Below are 17,066 nucleotides of genomic sequence, written 5' to 3' on the forward strand. Positions count from 1 at the left end.
AAAACATAGCCTCACTTATTTTAAGACAAGTGTATATGGAACTACTGTATTTCATTTATGTAAAAAAAAGTGTGTGACACCTCGATCCAGCTAAGAGGTCCTTCCTAAAATTCCTTCCCTAAAAATAGTGGATTTTTGCATATTCTTTTTGTTGTCAGATATATCAGAAGTGGACAGCAGTGATTTTGGTTTTGAAAAATCGTATTAATAATATACATATGTACGCTCATACATAGGAATAACAAAAAAGAGATATGATCAGGGAGTCTTAAAACGTGTATTTCCTTAAAAAAATTTTACAAAACTTGAGGTCAGATTTCAGGTGTTCAAGAGCGAGAAGGCAAATGTGAGCCTTCCTCTCTCGATTCCCACGAGATGGTCTGAAATTACTTCGGACAGCTTCGGAGAATCGAGAAAGAGGACACGTGTCAGTTTTCCTTTGTTGATTCTCCGAAACTCGACGAGCTCACGTACATACGTGTGATCTGGCATAATGTGAGAAAGTGGAATCAGGTGTCCCCGATGCACCCGGGGCATGCTATCCTTCGCATGCTAGACATCATTTGTTCTGTCCAGAAAATGCTTTTGCAAATTTGCAATCGTTACTTGAACGAACCAGGCCTCTTGTTCCGCGTACTTAGTCAAAACATTAAAGGCTGCCTTCAATTCTTTTCTTTGCGCGTCTTCCTGCAGATCTTCTCGTCCCTCCTCCATTGCGTTCACGCATTGTTCTACATAAAATTCTTCTTTAATGTCGATGTTTTCGCCCACTTTCGGTTCGTGGATCTCTTGTTCTTCTTCTTCTTCGTTAACTTCCTCCGACTCTTCTTCGGAAAAGTTGTTCTCTGCTTCCTCGCAGTTGGATAAGAATTCTCTAATCCTTTCATTGGAGAGTTCTTCGCCAAGTATAGTACCGATCACGTCTTCCAATTGTGGTTCCAATGGATCGGTAGTCTCTTCTGTGATTGGCTTAACCCATGGGATACACCGAACAATTCCTCTCCAGGCGTTAAATATGCTTATGGCGCTCGTGTCTGTCCACGCCTCGTAGAGGAATTTAATGCAATCCTCGATACTGTATTTTTGATAGAACTCCTGTATCCCGCCAGGATAAGAAAGAACTTGTTGCAGTAGTTTATGACGAAAAGACATTTTAGTCTTTGCAACAACTCCTTGATTTATAGGCTGCAAAATCGAAGTGGTGTTAGGAGGTAAGAACATGATTTTGAAATAGTCATCATCTAGTTGTTCGGACGGATCTATCTTATACCACCAACAACTGTCCAGCAAGAGAACAACTTTTCTACTTGTACCGCTCTCAGACTGTCGTTTTCTTACGACAGGCTTGAAGTGATTCTCGTACCAGTCTTTAAATATCGACTGGTTCATACAAATGCTTTTCCGCGTATTATATAACACTACCAACGGATTCTCCGCATTGTGCAGCGCACTTAGATCTTCGAATTTATGTATTAACAATGGTCTCAGCTTGTGTGTACCTGTTGCGTTTGCGCATAAACCTATAGTTACACGGTCTTTCTTCAATTTTTCGCCTTCGATGTTTATTTCATTGTCATGGACCAAAATTTCGGTGGGTATTGCCTTCCACATCAAACTAGTTTCGGCCATGTTGTATAGGTCGTCGCATTGTATATCCCCCTCTACTATTTTGCGAGTAAACGATGACGCAAAGTCATCAATAACCGTTGGTTTTTCGTCACGAATCTCGTCTACGTGGATGTAGTAGCGATTCTTGAATTTCGCCAGCCACTCAGTAGAGGCTTCAAATTCGTTTCCTTCTATAAATTGACCCGCCACGTGTCGCGCCTGTTCTTGCAGTAACAGGTCAGTGATCGGTTTTCCCGATGCATTTCGTTCCACGAGCCACGCGTGAAGATATATTTCTAATTCTTCGATCGATTCTCGCAGCTTCTTCTTTTGGATTTGATCGCTCTCGCCGCCGGGACCGTGAACAGTCAATCCGTTTCGCCGAATACGACGAACGGTGGTGGGGTGAAGGCAATATTCACCAGCTACTTTAACTACAGATTCACCACTGTTCAATTTACGCAAGATATCTAGTTTCTGCTGTATGGAAATCGCAGGTTTTTTAAGTATAAAGTTATCGTTCATTTTTTTTCGCTACCAAATACGATGTTTAAATCGTGAAAAAAACAAAATAGTTCGTCCCGATCACCGTCTGAATGCCGTAAAGTTCGGTAAACGTTCTTCCTCTGTCGTTCTTCGAAGAAAGCAACGTTATTGCAGACGCGATATTAATTAAGGCTGAGCTTTGAACGTAGAGACATGCTCCCGAGCGATCATGTTTCACTTCTTTGCAAGTGAAGGCGAGAACGAGTCGAAGCAACTGTTAGCCAAGTTACTAGAAATGGAGACGAAAGATTCGTACTTCGTCTCGCTCTAACTTTCGGACGTTAGATGTTCCCTCTTTTGTATGCGCGTCCAGCGTGCGCGATAAACAACGTAGTCGCTTAGCGTAGAGAGGTTACGTTGCCATTTTGGCCCACAATTATAGAATTCAGCGCCTTTTGCCTATTTCGTTTACGATAACAGAGATACTTTTGTTTATCTTTACTGGATAAAGTATCAATGCCTTGTAAATATCATTTCACGCTTATCTTCGGTTCCAACGGCGCATTTTCCGTCTCGTTCTTGCCTTAGGCATGTGAAACGCGAAAACGTCACATGTAAACCGCGGCTTCTCTATGCCAAGCGCTCGTATTCATTGCACACGCGAGGGTGTCCGAAAGACAGAGCGAGACAAAAAATCAATGAAAGAAACGAGATACACCGGTTGGAAATACGTATCACGTGTCTTCTTCGCATTAGGCCACGTTCAAATGTATGCAACGCGGCGTAAAACAGTGCCTAAGGCCCAACAAATAAGGAATACACCGAAATCGTAGTTCCTATAAACCAAAACAGAGCAAAATCCACAGTATTTAATGTGTTTAGTTAATAATACCATTCCACTAATAAAGATGAAGAGGCTGTCATTTTCATTCTGGCCTGTTTACGGTATGCTGCTAAAAAGCCCACAATAACGTACACAAAGTATAAAATATGTAGTAGACGTGTATTTTGTCGTCGTTCATGTTTCCAAAAAAGCAATATACCATAACTTATATTAAGTATCCTGCATATTAGATAAATTAAATGGGCGCTGTGGGAAATCGATTTTCTTACCAAATTTTATCTTATCAGTAGTACCAAATTAACACACAAAAGAAATGTTGGTGTTTTGAAAAGAGATTTTACTATAAACTGTTGCAATTTTCTGAGTATGCAAATATTTCCTTGATTGAACCCTACGAACCTTGTATTTACATATATACGTATCTCTATAATGATGTAAGGTGTATGTCACACGGTGAAGTGTTTACGCGTGCTATAACGTGCTACACGCGGAATCGAAGGCGAGAAAGCGGTCCACTTTCAGTGTTTTCTTAAGCAGGACGATTTATGAGTAGCAATGGTACGAAATGTATTTCGAAACAGTCCAAAGATCCTTTGGATCGGCAGTGCCTGTATCGGTACTTACATCGCGTATCGATATTGGAAAAAGCGAGAACTTCTGACAATAGACGAGGGTTTTGAAGAAGTATCCAAGGTTAGAATTTCAATCTTGTTCAAAACAATTTTAAGCGATTTCTCTCGTATAGCGGTTAGAAATTTCTCCGTACATTTTTATTCTATTAGTGATCAATTTTAAATAGTCAACAACTTCGATTCATTGATGTTCAGATTGATATGAAATTTCTCTTAATTATTCTTCAAAAATAAGAAAAGATTTTAATAACATGTAATAGAACACAAATTTTCTATGGGTCACTGTCACTGTACCTTTATAGGTTGATAACAGCCATGAAAAAAGAGTGCTTCTATTGGGTTTAGAAGGAGCTGGAAAAACTTCAATTATAAATCAGATATGTGTTGCAAATGGAGATGAAAAGTCTTACACTGTTCCTCCAAAGTCAACACAGGGTTCTTCTGTATATAGAATAAAACATGGGTCATATTCATATAATGTCTGGGATAGTATGTATATTCTTTGGTTATTGGTTCATCAAAAACTAACATGGATATAAAGATGAATACAATTTTTTTGCTAGTTGGGGGTGCAGATGCCAGTAGAAAATATTGGACTGCTTTTCTACAAGACACAGACCTTTTGTTGTTTGTAGTAGATGCATCAGATGCAGATAAATTATCTTTGGCTGCTTCTGTTCTTAAAGAGTTGGTAGGAGATGCAAGAATGGATAATGTACCAATTTTAGTAATTGCCAATAAACAGGTAAATGTCATTGAGTAGAGGGGTCACACAATCATCAATGTGATATTTAACTTTTTTGTATATGAAATTAGGATTGCCCTAATGCTCTGAGGCCAGAAGAAGTTAAGAAAGCTTTAGATTTGTTAAGTATCTCTCCTCATAAGCACAAAGTAGAACTAATTGGATGTCAAACAAGACCTCTGCCAGAGGAGCCAGCAGAAACAACTGAATGTACCTGGCACCATGCATCTGTAGATGCAGTTAGGAAAAAAATATTCTCTATGGCAACTTAAAGATAATTTCTTAATTGTTTATTTAATTTGTTGAAAAATACTTTATATGTAAAAAAAAGGAAATAGATGGGTAAGAGAATGAAGTATGAAAAACAGTATGTCTAATGCAACACACTGTTCTCAATTTTTCGATAAATTGAAATGATTATAAACAATTTGTCCAATATGAACTTTTTAAGAAAATAATTCAAGCATTAAAAAAAAAACTATAAATAAACATGTACAATTTTTTAAGTATTGCTCAGTATAGTATATTTGCAATCCTCTTTGTTGTACTTTTATACTGGTTTCTTTAACGTATATATTTATTTAATAAATTATTTATTTCACTTACAAGGCTATAGTAAATACTGTCATATTTTTTATTTTAATTATGCATAATATAAAATACATTATACTACACTGGTTTTTGTAATTGGTATACAAAATGGTAAATGTTCAGAAGTTATACATATGGAAGTATATATTTTGATGATTATCAATGTATAGTAATGTAAAAATGTCTTGTTTTACTTTAAAAAAAATAGTGTTTCAATCTTTTTTTTCTACTGTTCTTGTATTTACTTAAATAACAACACTTGTATATTCTATATTTTAATGTTTTATATACAATCAAATACTTGAAATATATCTTAATTAAATATGGGAAAATAATTATTATTGCATACTTTTGTTCTGAAGATACTCATTATATTGCTCAGGAATACCCTTAAATATTTTAATCTTAGCACGTATTTGTTTCCATGTTAATTGGTTATAATTCTTCTTGTCTCGTGCCATAGCCTACATAATTGATGTAGCAGTAAGAGATGTTGTCAATTATACAATAAATTAATTTAAAGTGAAAACACTACCTTATAATCTTCCTCATACTTGTCCATTAAATAGGTTAGAAATTGTACTTGACTATTTGGTAGCCTGAACATCCTTCTTCTTGGAGCTTTTGCCTCTGCTTCAAGTTCTTTAACTATATGATTTTTCACACATGTTATGTCCATGTTTTCCTCTTCATCATCTGACACATCTTCAAGGTCTGCTATTTTTTGTTTTGCCTCTTTAATGAGCTCCTTTTTAATATTTGGAATTTTCAATGCCTCATTTGGATCATATACCAAACCCATTTGTTTTAAATTTGTACGAGTGGACAATGATATCTCCCATGATTGTTCTATTTGAGGACTGCAGATAAATCAGTTTCATTTTCAGTTTTCCATTTATGGAAAGTATTAACAAAAATCAAAGCATGATAATTGCTTTCTGTTTATAATATTTACCATTGTACTGTTGGTAATTTTCTTAATTTATTTCGTAATCGCTTGCGATTTACGCTCATGCGAAACTTCTTCTTGCGTTTCACTTTTCTGACTTTCGTCATTTTGATAGTTCTAAATTACCACGTGTTTTTCGAATACAGTTGTCTTATTCCTACATTCAAACTGACAGAGGTAGGTATTAACATGAATATACTATGCAATGGACGGGTAAGATGGGGTTATAAATTAAGTACCAACTTAATAGTGTTTCCCTATATCGAAACAAATCCCTAGATTGATATAATCTCAGGCTACAAATGCAATATTATGGCAAATAAGATATACATAACGTTACATTTATTTGAACATTTATTTGAACTCTAATTTAATTCTTTTACATTAATTTACTTCAATTTGATTTTATAAACACTGTACTAACATGTATAATATATTTTTCATTCAAACCGAACTGATACTTAATAAATCACGTAAAATGTATCAGATGAAACCAGGTATTGAATTTATTTACGATTTCGTGTGTATCAATTTCAAATATTCATCGTCCATTGTCTCGTGGGAGTCGAGAGAGGAAGGCTCACATTTGCCTTCTCGCTCTTAACAACTGAAATCCGACCTCCCGTCTACGGCATACGATTTGGAATCTCGAGGGTGTCAAAATTTCCAACAGGCTATAACTTTGCTATTTTTACGAATTTTAATGAGGTGGACTTTACCGACGAAATTAAAAAATTTCAAATCATTCTGAAAAAAATATTTTTAGTTGTGGGGATCGATTACAATCATTTTTGGTGAATAAACATACCCTGAAATCCTACGCATTTTCGAGAAAAAAATTCTTTTTCCAAAACTACGATGTAAAAAAACCTGGTGGGAAAACGTCCAAGTTTGTCGTGAAATAGTTCGCTATCTTTGACGTTAGATGGCGCCTATTTCTCTACCTCGAACCCTCTGGTGGAAAAACGTCCAAGTTTGTCGGGAAATAGTACGTTTTCTCCAACGCAAGATGGCACCACAACTATTTCTCGAGATAGAGAAATAGGCGCCATCTAGCGTCGAAGAAAACGAACTATTTCACGACAAACTTGGGCGTTTTAGCACCAGGGGGCTTGAGGTCGATAAATAAGCGCCATCTAGCGTTGAAGGTAACAAACTATTCCACGACAAACTTGGGCGTTTTAGCACCAGGGGGTTTGAGGTCGAAAAATGAGCGCCATCTATCGTTGAAAATAACGAACTATTCCACGCAAACTTGAGCGTTATAATGGGTCATCAATGGGTCACACTTCTTTAACTTATGCTTAGGAAGTATCATGGATAAAATAAACGGACGTTTCAGTGGACAAGAATGCAGTTACTATGTAGACCCTACTGTAGTTATAATAATAAGCTTTAGACACTGTTTATTAATTAGACTGAAGTACATATAATTTTAAGTTAATGTGTATTATGCTTGACGCGATGTTAAACCATGTACTTGTCGAAGGAAACGTGCAAATTACAAATATGTCTTTCTTTGTAAGCCTAAGATCTCTATTCGTTTAATAAATACAATGCAATATATTGCCTCGATATCTAATTATTTGAATCAACAAAACAGCATCAAAATATTATAATCTAGCTGAGCCACTGGCCATTGTTAAAATCATATGGGATTCCTCGTGCAACGTGTAGAAGTCCTGTTCAATTCTCATAATCCCAAAGGGACTAGCTAACGTACGATTGTCTCGTGATTACTTTGTATTCTAAGGGATCTAATGACTCTTTCTAGCAACAAGACTGTCTTGTCTAGAAAGAAACTATTTCGATTGGACCCACCTCTTGACCATTTCTGGATCTTCACTGGACCGTTGACTTTGATGTCCACCTCACTGTTGGTCACCAGTGACCATAAGCTAGTCATTCTTGATCATCGACCCATTAAAACCATTATGAAGATTAAAGCCTTCTTACGAGGATCCCCTTACAATTTGATGCATGATCTTTTTAACATTTTGTTCCACTTTATCTATTCCTTACCTTGTTAAAAATAAATTTAGGTGAAACTAGGTTTACCAGCTAATAATCTTAAAACTAACTATCCTATAACTAGAAACTATACTTAACCTAAATACCCTAGAACGCATAGGGGGTTTTTCTTCGCAAGTGGCCTGGCGCCACACTCGGCTCACTTTCGTTGTAAATAGATTATCGGTCCAAACATTAAATTTTTATTTAATAAATATATATCATTACTGTTTGAGAATAAATTCAGAGGAGTCGTAGAAGTTTAAAAGTTCCAAATTAATCGTTATAAGTAGTGTGAATGTTAAACGGAGTCTAAACCAAAGATTATAATAGTTTTCTTCGTTGTAATTGTACAAGCATAACTGTCAACGATGTTCGAATGGGCATACGACGGTGTCAATGCCTCCATACCGCGTAACTCAGGGCCAGAATGTGCATACTACTTGAGCCCAAAACGAAGGATAATCGAAACATCGCTGGTATCTATATTCATAATAAGTCTTCTTGTTTGGGGTTACAAACGAATTAGACTACCACCTCGGGTATCGTACGTAGATCATGATCGTGTTGGCAGAAGAGTATTGTTGATTATTATGTCACTAGTATTGGGAATGGAATTAGGTTTTAAACTTACCAGCAGAACATTTGTATATATTTGTAATCCCTGTCACATAATAACAGCAGTGCAGGTACATTTGTTAGATACAAGTTCTCTAACAGACATACCCAATTATTTATCATTGCTGCTTTTTCTGTAACACAGCTGTACTTATTGGCTGCTGAACCCAGCCCAACAGTAACAGCAATCTTTAGGATACATTTAAATTTCATGAATGGACCAGTTTTAGCATACTTATTCCCAGAGATTCAGTCTAGAAATGTAAGTCAATGTCGTTTGTTGATAAGAAACTGTTTCAATGGTCTGCATTCACATTTGGATAAATTGTTCCAGATATTTGCTGACAAAGCTCTATACTACATTCAGCATGGCTTGATGGTAGTAATCCCATATTATTTACTGAGACTTGGAGGTAGTTATAATCATCTTTAAATGACATTTTGATTTCCTCTAAGTTATTTTAATTCAGCCCAATCCATTAGACTTTGCAGCCTGCATGACCTTTCCACAATTCATTCACTTTTTTGTTATATGTATTGGGTTAAAACATAACCTCTTCGTCATTAGCGTTACCCGATGTGCACCACGAGAAGTTCACCCCCTACCCCTTGTTCTGTTCGATCATTTTTTTCATATCGTTCGAATTTTTCGAAATATTTCTGTCGTGTTTGTACATATAGGTGTTTATAATATCGAGCCTCTATCGGACATGAGCTGGTGCATTTTCAGTTATGGACTGAATTTAGTGTATCATTTCTGGATTCTTCAAGCTATTGCTTGGGTATGTTGCATCTCATCGCCCCACCATCCGTTACATTTAATCGTAACACGATATTTTATCTTGTAGCCCATACAAGTGAATCTCAGTCACATGTTGTGCGCGGCTGTTTTGGATCCATTCGCAGGACAAAATTATCGACTGTGGACGATAGTCCATCAAGGACTACTCTGCCCGATATTATGCAAGTCACTGTGCTATGCGTCCGATTTCTTTCTAACAAGGTTCCTACCGACCAAAGTAAAACCCTCGCTCGAGTGTATACTTCCGAAAAAGAAAAGTAAATACGAATGTAACGAGAAATTACGCGAAGATACAAACGTCTCAGGGAATGGACATACGCGCGTGAACTAAGTCCAATGTACTTCGTAATACAATGCTAATCTCTATGAACACTTTGCTGCAATTAAGTAAGTACTTAACAGTTAAGGGAAAAAACAAACGTGTTTAGATGCTAATAACCGTACGAACGCAAGACGTTTTGCGTTTGTATTTGCATCTGTAATTGAACAGATGCCACCTCTAGGGCAAGGCTGTTGAACTAACTCCCCGCCATCGCAGTACTACTCCCACTACCGGTCTAACGGGCCACGAGTTTGGCAGCCCTGCTGTAAGAAATGCAGGTTTCTTTCAGGTGAATGATATTCGTCATTTATTTTTTACACTGTATCCTCGGGTATAGTGGACAAGAACCGTGTAGGGCAAATTGTCGTAATAAGTAGGGATTTATAAATTGCAAACGAATCGTAATAAGTACCTAACACGAGCATTAGCTCGATGGTACTTTCGCGGCGTAGCATATTTTTCCAATTACCCAGCAAGTCTCAATCGTTGCCTTGTTGGACGTTTTACACTACGAGACATTGGTAATCTCGTGAAACAAATTCCTAACGCGTTTATTACTAGATATACACGGGACAGTCTCTTACTTAAAAGCAACACTTTTTATCACTGTTTCTATCAAAGGTGTAAAAAAACCGCGGTAGAAATAGTGTTAACGGTACAGCACCAGAACAGATGAAATTATTTTTTGTTATTATCTTATTTTAATCGTTACTTCCTCAGTTCTTATTGAAACACTATATCTTCATTCCAATTCAGGTGTGTTTACTTAGCTAGTTTAGGTGGGCGGGAATACTTATTTCGTTTAAGTATAATTAAAAGTTGTGCTAATTTCCATTGCACGTGTGTAAGAATCTCCTACAAACGTGATCTTGTTCCTACAGATAATATTTTTTGTTTTTTAAGTAATACTCATTACGTATAAGTACGTCGTGTGTACATCTATGTAAATGCTTCTCACGCTTGGATGTGCATATACAATTATCGCGAAGCTTAGTTTGTCCGAATACAATAACAGTATATATTTTCGACAAATTTTTTAATTATTAGCAAGTAGCGTTGAATGTGATACGTAAAGATCAACTGTATTTGAATGTGATATAGATTAAACTACGAATAAGTTGATAAGGAGAAGGTCGAAGTCGCGAAATCACGTCACTTTATTCGTTTTGGAATTATGTAAGATTGTGTCAACAGTGTGCACATAACGAGATACTTATCCTCGCGGTTACGTAATAAATTCTACGTAGTTAATGGTTGAAAAACAATTAAAATAATTCATGAAATTACGCCGATGGGTTTTAACACTGACTGCCAGAAATTTAATTCGATGAAATATATATTTTTTTACATCGAGAAAATAATGAAAGTAAGACAAATTAATGTGCTGCTCGTCAAGCTAAAAAACGGGTTTCAAACGCGTGTTTCCTATTCTAAAAATTATACAAATATAGTGTTTCTATAGAATAATGCAAAACGTAAAGAGAAATCAAGAAATTTTTGCTTTACAATTTCTGGTTTAATCTCAACTCACTCGCATTTTAAGTAACGTGAATTTTACTTGTATTTGAAAGAAGATTTATATTTTTATAACTATTCTTGCATTCGAGGATGTTCCAGAAATATTTCATTCAAATTTTCGAGCTGTAATTGTGCGCACTTTTTACACAACAATGTTTCCTATCGATAAACTAACATTCAAGACCTTATTGCAGTACAATCGATGAGAGTAATCGATGAGAGTGCAAAAAGACGTAAAGAAGAGATCGACATTGTTCGCGTCGAGTACGGAATTGTAAAGGCCTCAAAAAAAGTTTTACTTAGAACCTCGATAGAACGCAATAGTAAATTCTTTTCTACCACTGATTGTTTTCCATAGCACATAGAATAACAGATATGCAAACAAAACTATGTAAGAGGATATTCTCGATTCATGTACTCGGATGATATTAAAAGTATACTCAAATTTGAACGAATTGTATAGCGGACGTTGTGCTATCATGTATTATAAGTGTTTCAGACCACTGTCTTATGGCAGACTTAGCAAATTAACACACATTATACGTACTGTGTACAAAAAGGATTGTGTGCGTTTGTGTATACATATACTTGACTTTTTAGAATTGTAGTAGCGTTATCTTGCCAGAGATATCCAAAGAGATTTGCAATAATGAAACCAAACTCCAGACTTATTTAATTTTATGAAAATCGAATTCAAAATCAAATTTATATGTTCCTATCTCTTTACTGATCGTTTACTATCATATAGGGAAAGTTATTTTCGTAGTGTCCAGTTGATATGTTCGATTTCGAATCTAAGATCTGATAATGAAATATTCGTCAGATCATCGTGATTTCGAATCGTTCCTGATTTAGAATTTGCATGATAATGGAGGGATTGTTGACGAGGCGTATAACAGATCGCGATTGTTATATTTTTCTAAGCTGCAAGGGGTACTGTTTCCATAGTGGTAGCGGTCGAGTACAACTTTGGAAGCATAAAATGTGAATTGTATGTCAAACGCGAATGCAAGACGGGAAAATATTTGTAACTTAATATTCACGTGTAAATAAACAGTCGATGAAAATCCCTTGTTATCTTGTCCCTTATCCAGATACAAACCAATGGAACAAACGCCAGTGGTATGCAACGATACAAACATTAAAGCATTAAAATAAAATAATTTATTTACAGAGCGATGTACACTTCTTTCTTTAAAACAGTCGTAGTTCTGATATACGTGCAAGTATACCGGTGTTCCATGCTTAATCGTATCCCGACTAACTCGACGTTCCCCTAAACGTTTTGTACAGAATGGTTTCGCAGGTGGTAGCATGATCACCTATATGCGCGTTCAAATAACGTGTATTTACAAAATGATGCGTTTACCCACCGATGGTTCGAATTGTTTTGCATGTACGTCTACGTTTCCATAGACGAGGGGTCGACGTTGATTACATTGTAATACTTAATTGCTATATCATCGTGTATCGTAGCTGCATATCGAGATTACATCGAAAGAATCGTAATAAAGCACCACTACACTCCACGAGCAATCATTGCTAGTTCGTAATAAGTCCACGGCACGAACGTTTGTTTATGAGCGTATCCGCGCCTAAGTTTTCCACAGAGACCTGGCTCGTTTTCGTGGTCAATCGAAAAAGGTAAAAATTCTAAATCAGTCCGCGACCCGTAATATTTTCTATTTATGCAGATGATTCGTCATTCGACACGCATGCAACAAGGTTTTATTTATTTTACTCATCGTGACGTTCTTGATCGCTATGTACACGATTCTGTACAAAAGTTTGTGGAAGGACGCCAACGCGCGAAGGCTACACTTAACGAACACAACGACGATGATGAATATGTACATTATAAACGATTGTATTTATCCGTATCCACTGTCCGTTCATCGGAGTCGATGCACCAGATATAAACAGGAAACAAAGGACGGCAATAAAGATCGAACAGAAACAATCGATGTCTGTCAGCCAATAGCAGCATTACTTCCGTTTACATCTGATGAACGGACAATGGATCTTTCATTGTTCACCTTACCGATAACATCGTTATCTATAGGTACAGACTTCGCGGGATATGATGTACAATTTTAAAGATTTCCTTACGATACGAAACGCGTTTAATGAATTAAAAAGTTGTTCGCGTTAAATATGATCGGTTGTGCAGGTACCACAATAGTGGCCGCCCATACTTTGCACCACGATATTAAATACTTAATTATTCTTGTAAACAAAATCTAACCCCTTACACTCGGAGACTCTGTTCGCCTACCAACATTTATTTGCCTAAATCGAGTAATACGTCGAGTAAAAATATCGTGTAATATGTGTTCCTATCTATAAAACCCTAGGTGATCTTCGTATCAATTTTTGTTGTAAACTTTATTTGTTAGATGGCTGTAAAGAGGTGAAAAATCGTGCAATAGTAATTTGTTCTTAAATTTGGGACAGCCGAGTGCAAAGGGTTGACAGAGAAAGCTATATTACACGATAATGCAACTAAAACAAGAAGAAACTCTTGACATCGTGTAGATGACGTTTCACAGGTACTAGTTTCACTCTACCATCATCTACTTGCTCTTTCGATACGCTTCGAAAAATAATGCGAGCAAAATCAATTCTATCTGAAAAGAAACACGAACAGTCGTAATAATCATTATACGAATTGATTCGAGTTTTCGTCGCAATTTACAATTGGAGAAGTTCCTTTATACAATTGGGAAAAACGAAACACAGCTATGAACACTTTAAGTGGAACACCCTGTATACTGTTTAATGAAATGTTACTCTTCATTCGTTCAACGATTTCGCTACTTAGAAATAGGATTTAATCTAGGACGTGTATAAATACCTATAATAAATTAAAGAAAAAAAAAGCGTAATTGGTTTTTGTAAAAATGGGGTTCAGTCCTCTTTTCTCAGAGATTCCTTCTTCAACAGATCTGACAAAGATAAAAATAAGCAAACACCTACACAGATATTGTACACAAAGTGAGCACACTAGTAAAATACGACGAATCACAGATACTCCCTTTATAATTACCACGAAATTATGCGAACTAAATGAGAATAAGAAAAATGAGTTTAATATTAATGGCAGACTCGTTGATGTTCGTCAAAGTAATCTATGTGCCACGTGTGACTATCTTGTAAACAAGTTGGAATCGCCACATCTTTGGCAGAAGATTTACACATAGAAAGCATGTATTTATACAAGGACTCGACTATCAATACTGTATGGAAGAGTAAAGAATCGGACAATCCTTATTTCTATGTACATGCACGTTAACTTAAAGTAAATCTACATGACTCGGAGAAGCGTCGAAATGAAAGTAATCTGACACGCGTTCGTACGGACGCGGAGGAACTTTATCGTAAAAATTATCTAACCGAAAACTTTTTACACGATTATCCTGAAATCAGTAATACGCCACTCAACTCTTTTGTACAAAGGTACTTTCGATCGTGAAATACAAATGGGAAAAATGGTAATTATGCACTTTACCGACGCTATTTTCGATTTCAACGGCCTTGCAGCGCGTCGGAAGGAAAAGAAAATAGTCGAATGCAATTTATTTTGAATCGTTCGATCGTCACCGTTCAAAATGGCGATAGATATTGTTTGTTTCATCGCATTCAACGACCATTCTCCTCCGAAATGCATCGAGGCTGCTGAAATCGATCGCGGCGTCGGTGAAGTTCGTAATAACCGAAAAAATTTAGTATCAAACATACAGTTCTTTCTCGATGCTAGCTATTAGAAGATGCACAATTTTAAGTGAAATTTATTCGTGTTCTGCTAGTTGAGTAACTTACAACTGTTCACACTGTATAAAGCCCTATTACGGATTTATCAGTTTAAATGGAATGCTAATACTATTTACAATGTATTGACTGAATGAACAGGCACACATCCTTTGTAAAGAGTATCATACAGTTCATTAGTGCGCGCTAGTTCTACTTCATAGTAGACATTCTGGTACAATGCAGAGAATCTGCATTGAGATTTCATTGTACATTCCTGAACAAGCCTTCAAAAACACGTCTCTACTGGAAGTAAAGTGTTAGCCATCTAGAGGAGGTCCTAAGTACACCATAGATACCTCTGTGTTTCCATATACAGCGGATACGGATGGATATAATCTTTTGTCTGGCAACCCTATGTGTTCAATTTTGTCATTAACATCGTCGAAATATTAACTTTACGTTTACAAAGAAAAAAATAAAGCTGAAGTTTTAAAGTCTGTTACTTTGTAGGTTTTGTACATTTAAACAAATACTTTAAATTATCATAACGTATACTGATGCTAAAATTTCAATTAAAAATTCATAGCTACCATTTAACTTAAAGCTTTACTATAGCTGAATTATTTAAAACTAAAATGTACCAAATATTGAAATACAATACCTCTAAATGCCACTCCCAAAAATTCGTAATTTTTTTCAAAAGATAATGTGTTATCATCACAATCTAATATTACCCTAATTCTTTCCCCAACCTGTTAATTATAAAATTTTTACACCTTAAGGTACATTTACCACAATATTCTGTGCATTCCTTTTGAGAATATAACATACCTGGTACTTGGGGGCATTATTAAGTAATGGATAATTCCCTTGCACATCCCCATTGTGTAATAGGTGATTGTCCACTAGATTCCATCCCCACGAATGCTCATTAGAACCCAGCAACGCTACATACCCATGGCATAACAATGGTGCTTCCTTGGTTGCTATTCCTATAACTGCTACTGTACCCAGAGGTCCTTCCCAAATGACTTCCCAGGCATGACGACCGTGTCGGAAACCAATTTTACCTCTACAAGCGTCTGTACTTTGTGCAACAGGATTTCTGTAACATAGTCACCAGATATGGAAGTATTAATTCATCAGTTATCAATATAGAGAAATTATTTCGTTCATCTCTCGCTATTCGATCATAATACCGTCGTAACTGAGTAATAATCACGCGCAGTATTAGATTTATTTACATCGCTTGACAAAAGTACGCAATAATCGACGCTCGTTAAAAATTGTATTTGGAAATCTACCTGTGCAGGGTGAATCCGTTCGGTTTAATGTAAATGTTTCGGGAACGATCACGAGGGTTCCATGCGTGATAAAACGCACGAAGCTTAGATTTGTAGGTGGGCACCGATGACAATAAATCGGAACTAAGGGCCTCCTGGGCCAACTTTCGTATGCAGTGCATCCTCCACGCCCCATTATTCTCGTAGTTCAAGAATTTGTTCCATCGTTTGCACACCATCGAGCAGTTTCTCAACGTGTTTAGATCTAAATAAGAAAAAATCACTTCTAAAACTAGATCAGATGCTCGGAGTGCTATATCGCCCATTTTGCCGGTTCTGACCCAGTAAACGAGCAAAACATACACACACACACACACAAAAACACACACACACTGCACGGTGTCAATGAGCGACATGAATTCGTTCCATTTGAGGGGAGTACGGCATTGTAAACGCTTCCCCTTCTGGTTGTACCAACAACTTCTAGTTACCGCGCGAAAGTGCTAGATAATGTTATTATTTAAGTTAATGTCGTCTATTATCCCTCATGTTTATTCAAATGACAGTGTAAACAATAGAAATATTCGACAATTCAATTAATTGTATAATTGTTTGACAAAATGTAAAGATAGGAAGTAAAGGGGAATACAAAATGGCTAACTGCTTAGTGAGTTTTATAGTGTAATACTTGTAACTCGGAATAGGAACTTTTTGTGCTTTGTCCAGAATTAAAATGGCGAGGCAGTATGACTCAAATAAGTCCAGATTCGATACACAAGTTATTATGTATAACAATTACAGTTCTGCAGTTAAAGAATCTATAATAAAAAATATACAATGATATTGAACAAAGAAATATACTGGAAATGTTACTAGCCTAACCCAGACCTAACCCTGACCAATGAACT

General features: G+C 36.3%; 4 protein-coding genes across 8 annotated transcripts; 2 read left to right on the forward strand and 2 right to left on the reverse strand.

The window, feature by feature from the left end:
• The first annotated feature begins 2,990 nt into the window (after positions 1–2,990).
• Positions 2,991–5,003, forward strand: LOC143343200 (uncharacterized). The gene is made up of 4 exons (XM_076767839.1): positions 2,991–3,631; positions 3,873–4,059; positions 4,134–4,315; positions 4,387–5,003. The coding sequence occupies exons 1-4, from the start codon at positions 3,494–3,496 to the stop codon at positions 4,585–4,587; spliced, it is 708 nt and encodes a 235-aa protein (XP_076623954.1). The 5' UTR covers positions 2,991–3,493; the 3' UTR covers positions 4,588–5,003.
• LOC143343201 (nucleolar protein 16) lies at positions 4,932–7,850 on the reverse strand. Its single transcript, XM_076767840.1, has 4 exons — positions 7,677–7,850; positions 5,862–6,023; positions 5,442–5,766; positions 4,932–5,370 (listed from the first exon to the last, which is right to left on the reverse strand). Exons 2-4 carry the CDS (start codon positions 5,960–5,962, stop codon positions 5,245–5,247), a joined length of 552 nt encoding a protein of 183 aa, XP_076623955.1. The 5' UTR covers positions 5,963–6,023; positions 7,677–7,850; the 3' UTR covers positions 4,932–5,244.
• Positions 7,851–8,025: 175 nt separating this feature from the next.
• Positions 8,026–12,181, forward strand: LOC143343481 (transmembrane protein 164). 4 transcript variants are annotated; one of them, XR_013079970.1, is made up of 6 exons: positions 8,026–8,554; positions 8,629–8,745; positions 8,818–8,896; positions 9,165–9,265; positions 9,332–9,672; positions 9,776–12,181. XR_013079970.1 is itself a non-coding variant. In XM_076768426.1 (5 exons), exons 1-5 carry the CDS (start codon positions 8,237–8,239, stop codon positions 9,614–9,616), a joined length of 900 nt encoding a protein of 299 aa, XP_076624541.1. In that variant the 5' UTR covers positions 8,026–8,236; the 3' UTR covers positions 9,617–12,178. The 4 variants fall into 4 exon arrangements, 1 of the variants encoding a protein (XP_076624541.1); XR_013079971.1 differs by having other exon boundaries at positions 9,789–12,181; XR_013079969.1 differs by having other exon boundaries at positions 9,332–9,896; positions 11,320–12,178.
• An 85-nt stretch (positions 12,182–12,266) lies between these two features.
• Fsn (F-box synaptic protein) lies at positions 12,267–16,708 on the reverse strand. Of its 2 annotated transcripts, XM_076768427.1 has the most exons (4): positions 16,180–16,704; positions 15,707–15,980; positions 15,537–15,627; positions 12,267–15,287 (listed from the first exon to the last, which is right to left on the reverse strand). In XM_076768427.1, the coding sequence occupies exons 1-4, from the start codon at positions 16,572–16,574 to the stop codon at positions 15,193–15,195; spliced, it is 855 nt and encodes a 284-aa protein (XP_076624542.1). In that variant the 5' UTR covers positions 16,575–16,704; the 3' UTR covers positions 12,267–15,192. The 2 variants fall into 2 exon arrangements, with proteins under 2 accessions (XP_076624542.1, XP_076624543.1); XM_076768428.1 differs by lacking the exon at positions 15,537–15,627 and having other exon boundaries at positions 16,180–16,708.
• Positions 16,709–17,066: the final 358 nt, after the last annotated feature.

This window comes from Colletes latitarsis, chromosome 7 (genome assembly GCF_051014445.1).
Source record: "Colletes latitarsis isolate SP2378_abdomen chromosome 7, iyColLati1, whole genome shotgun sequence".
Taxonomy (NCBI): Eukaryota; Metazoa; Arthropoda; class Insecta; order Hymenoptera; family Colletidae; genus Colletes; species Colletes latitarsis.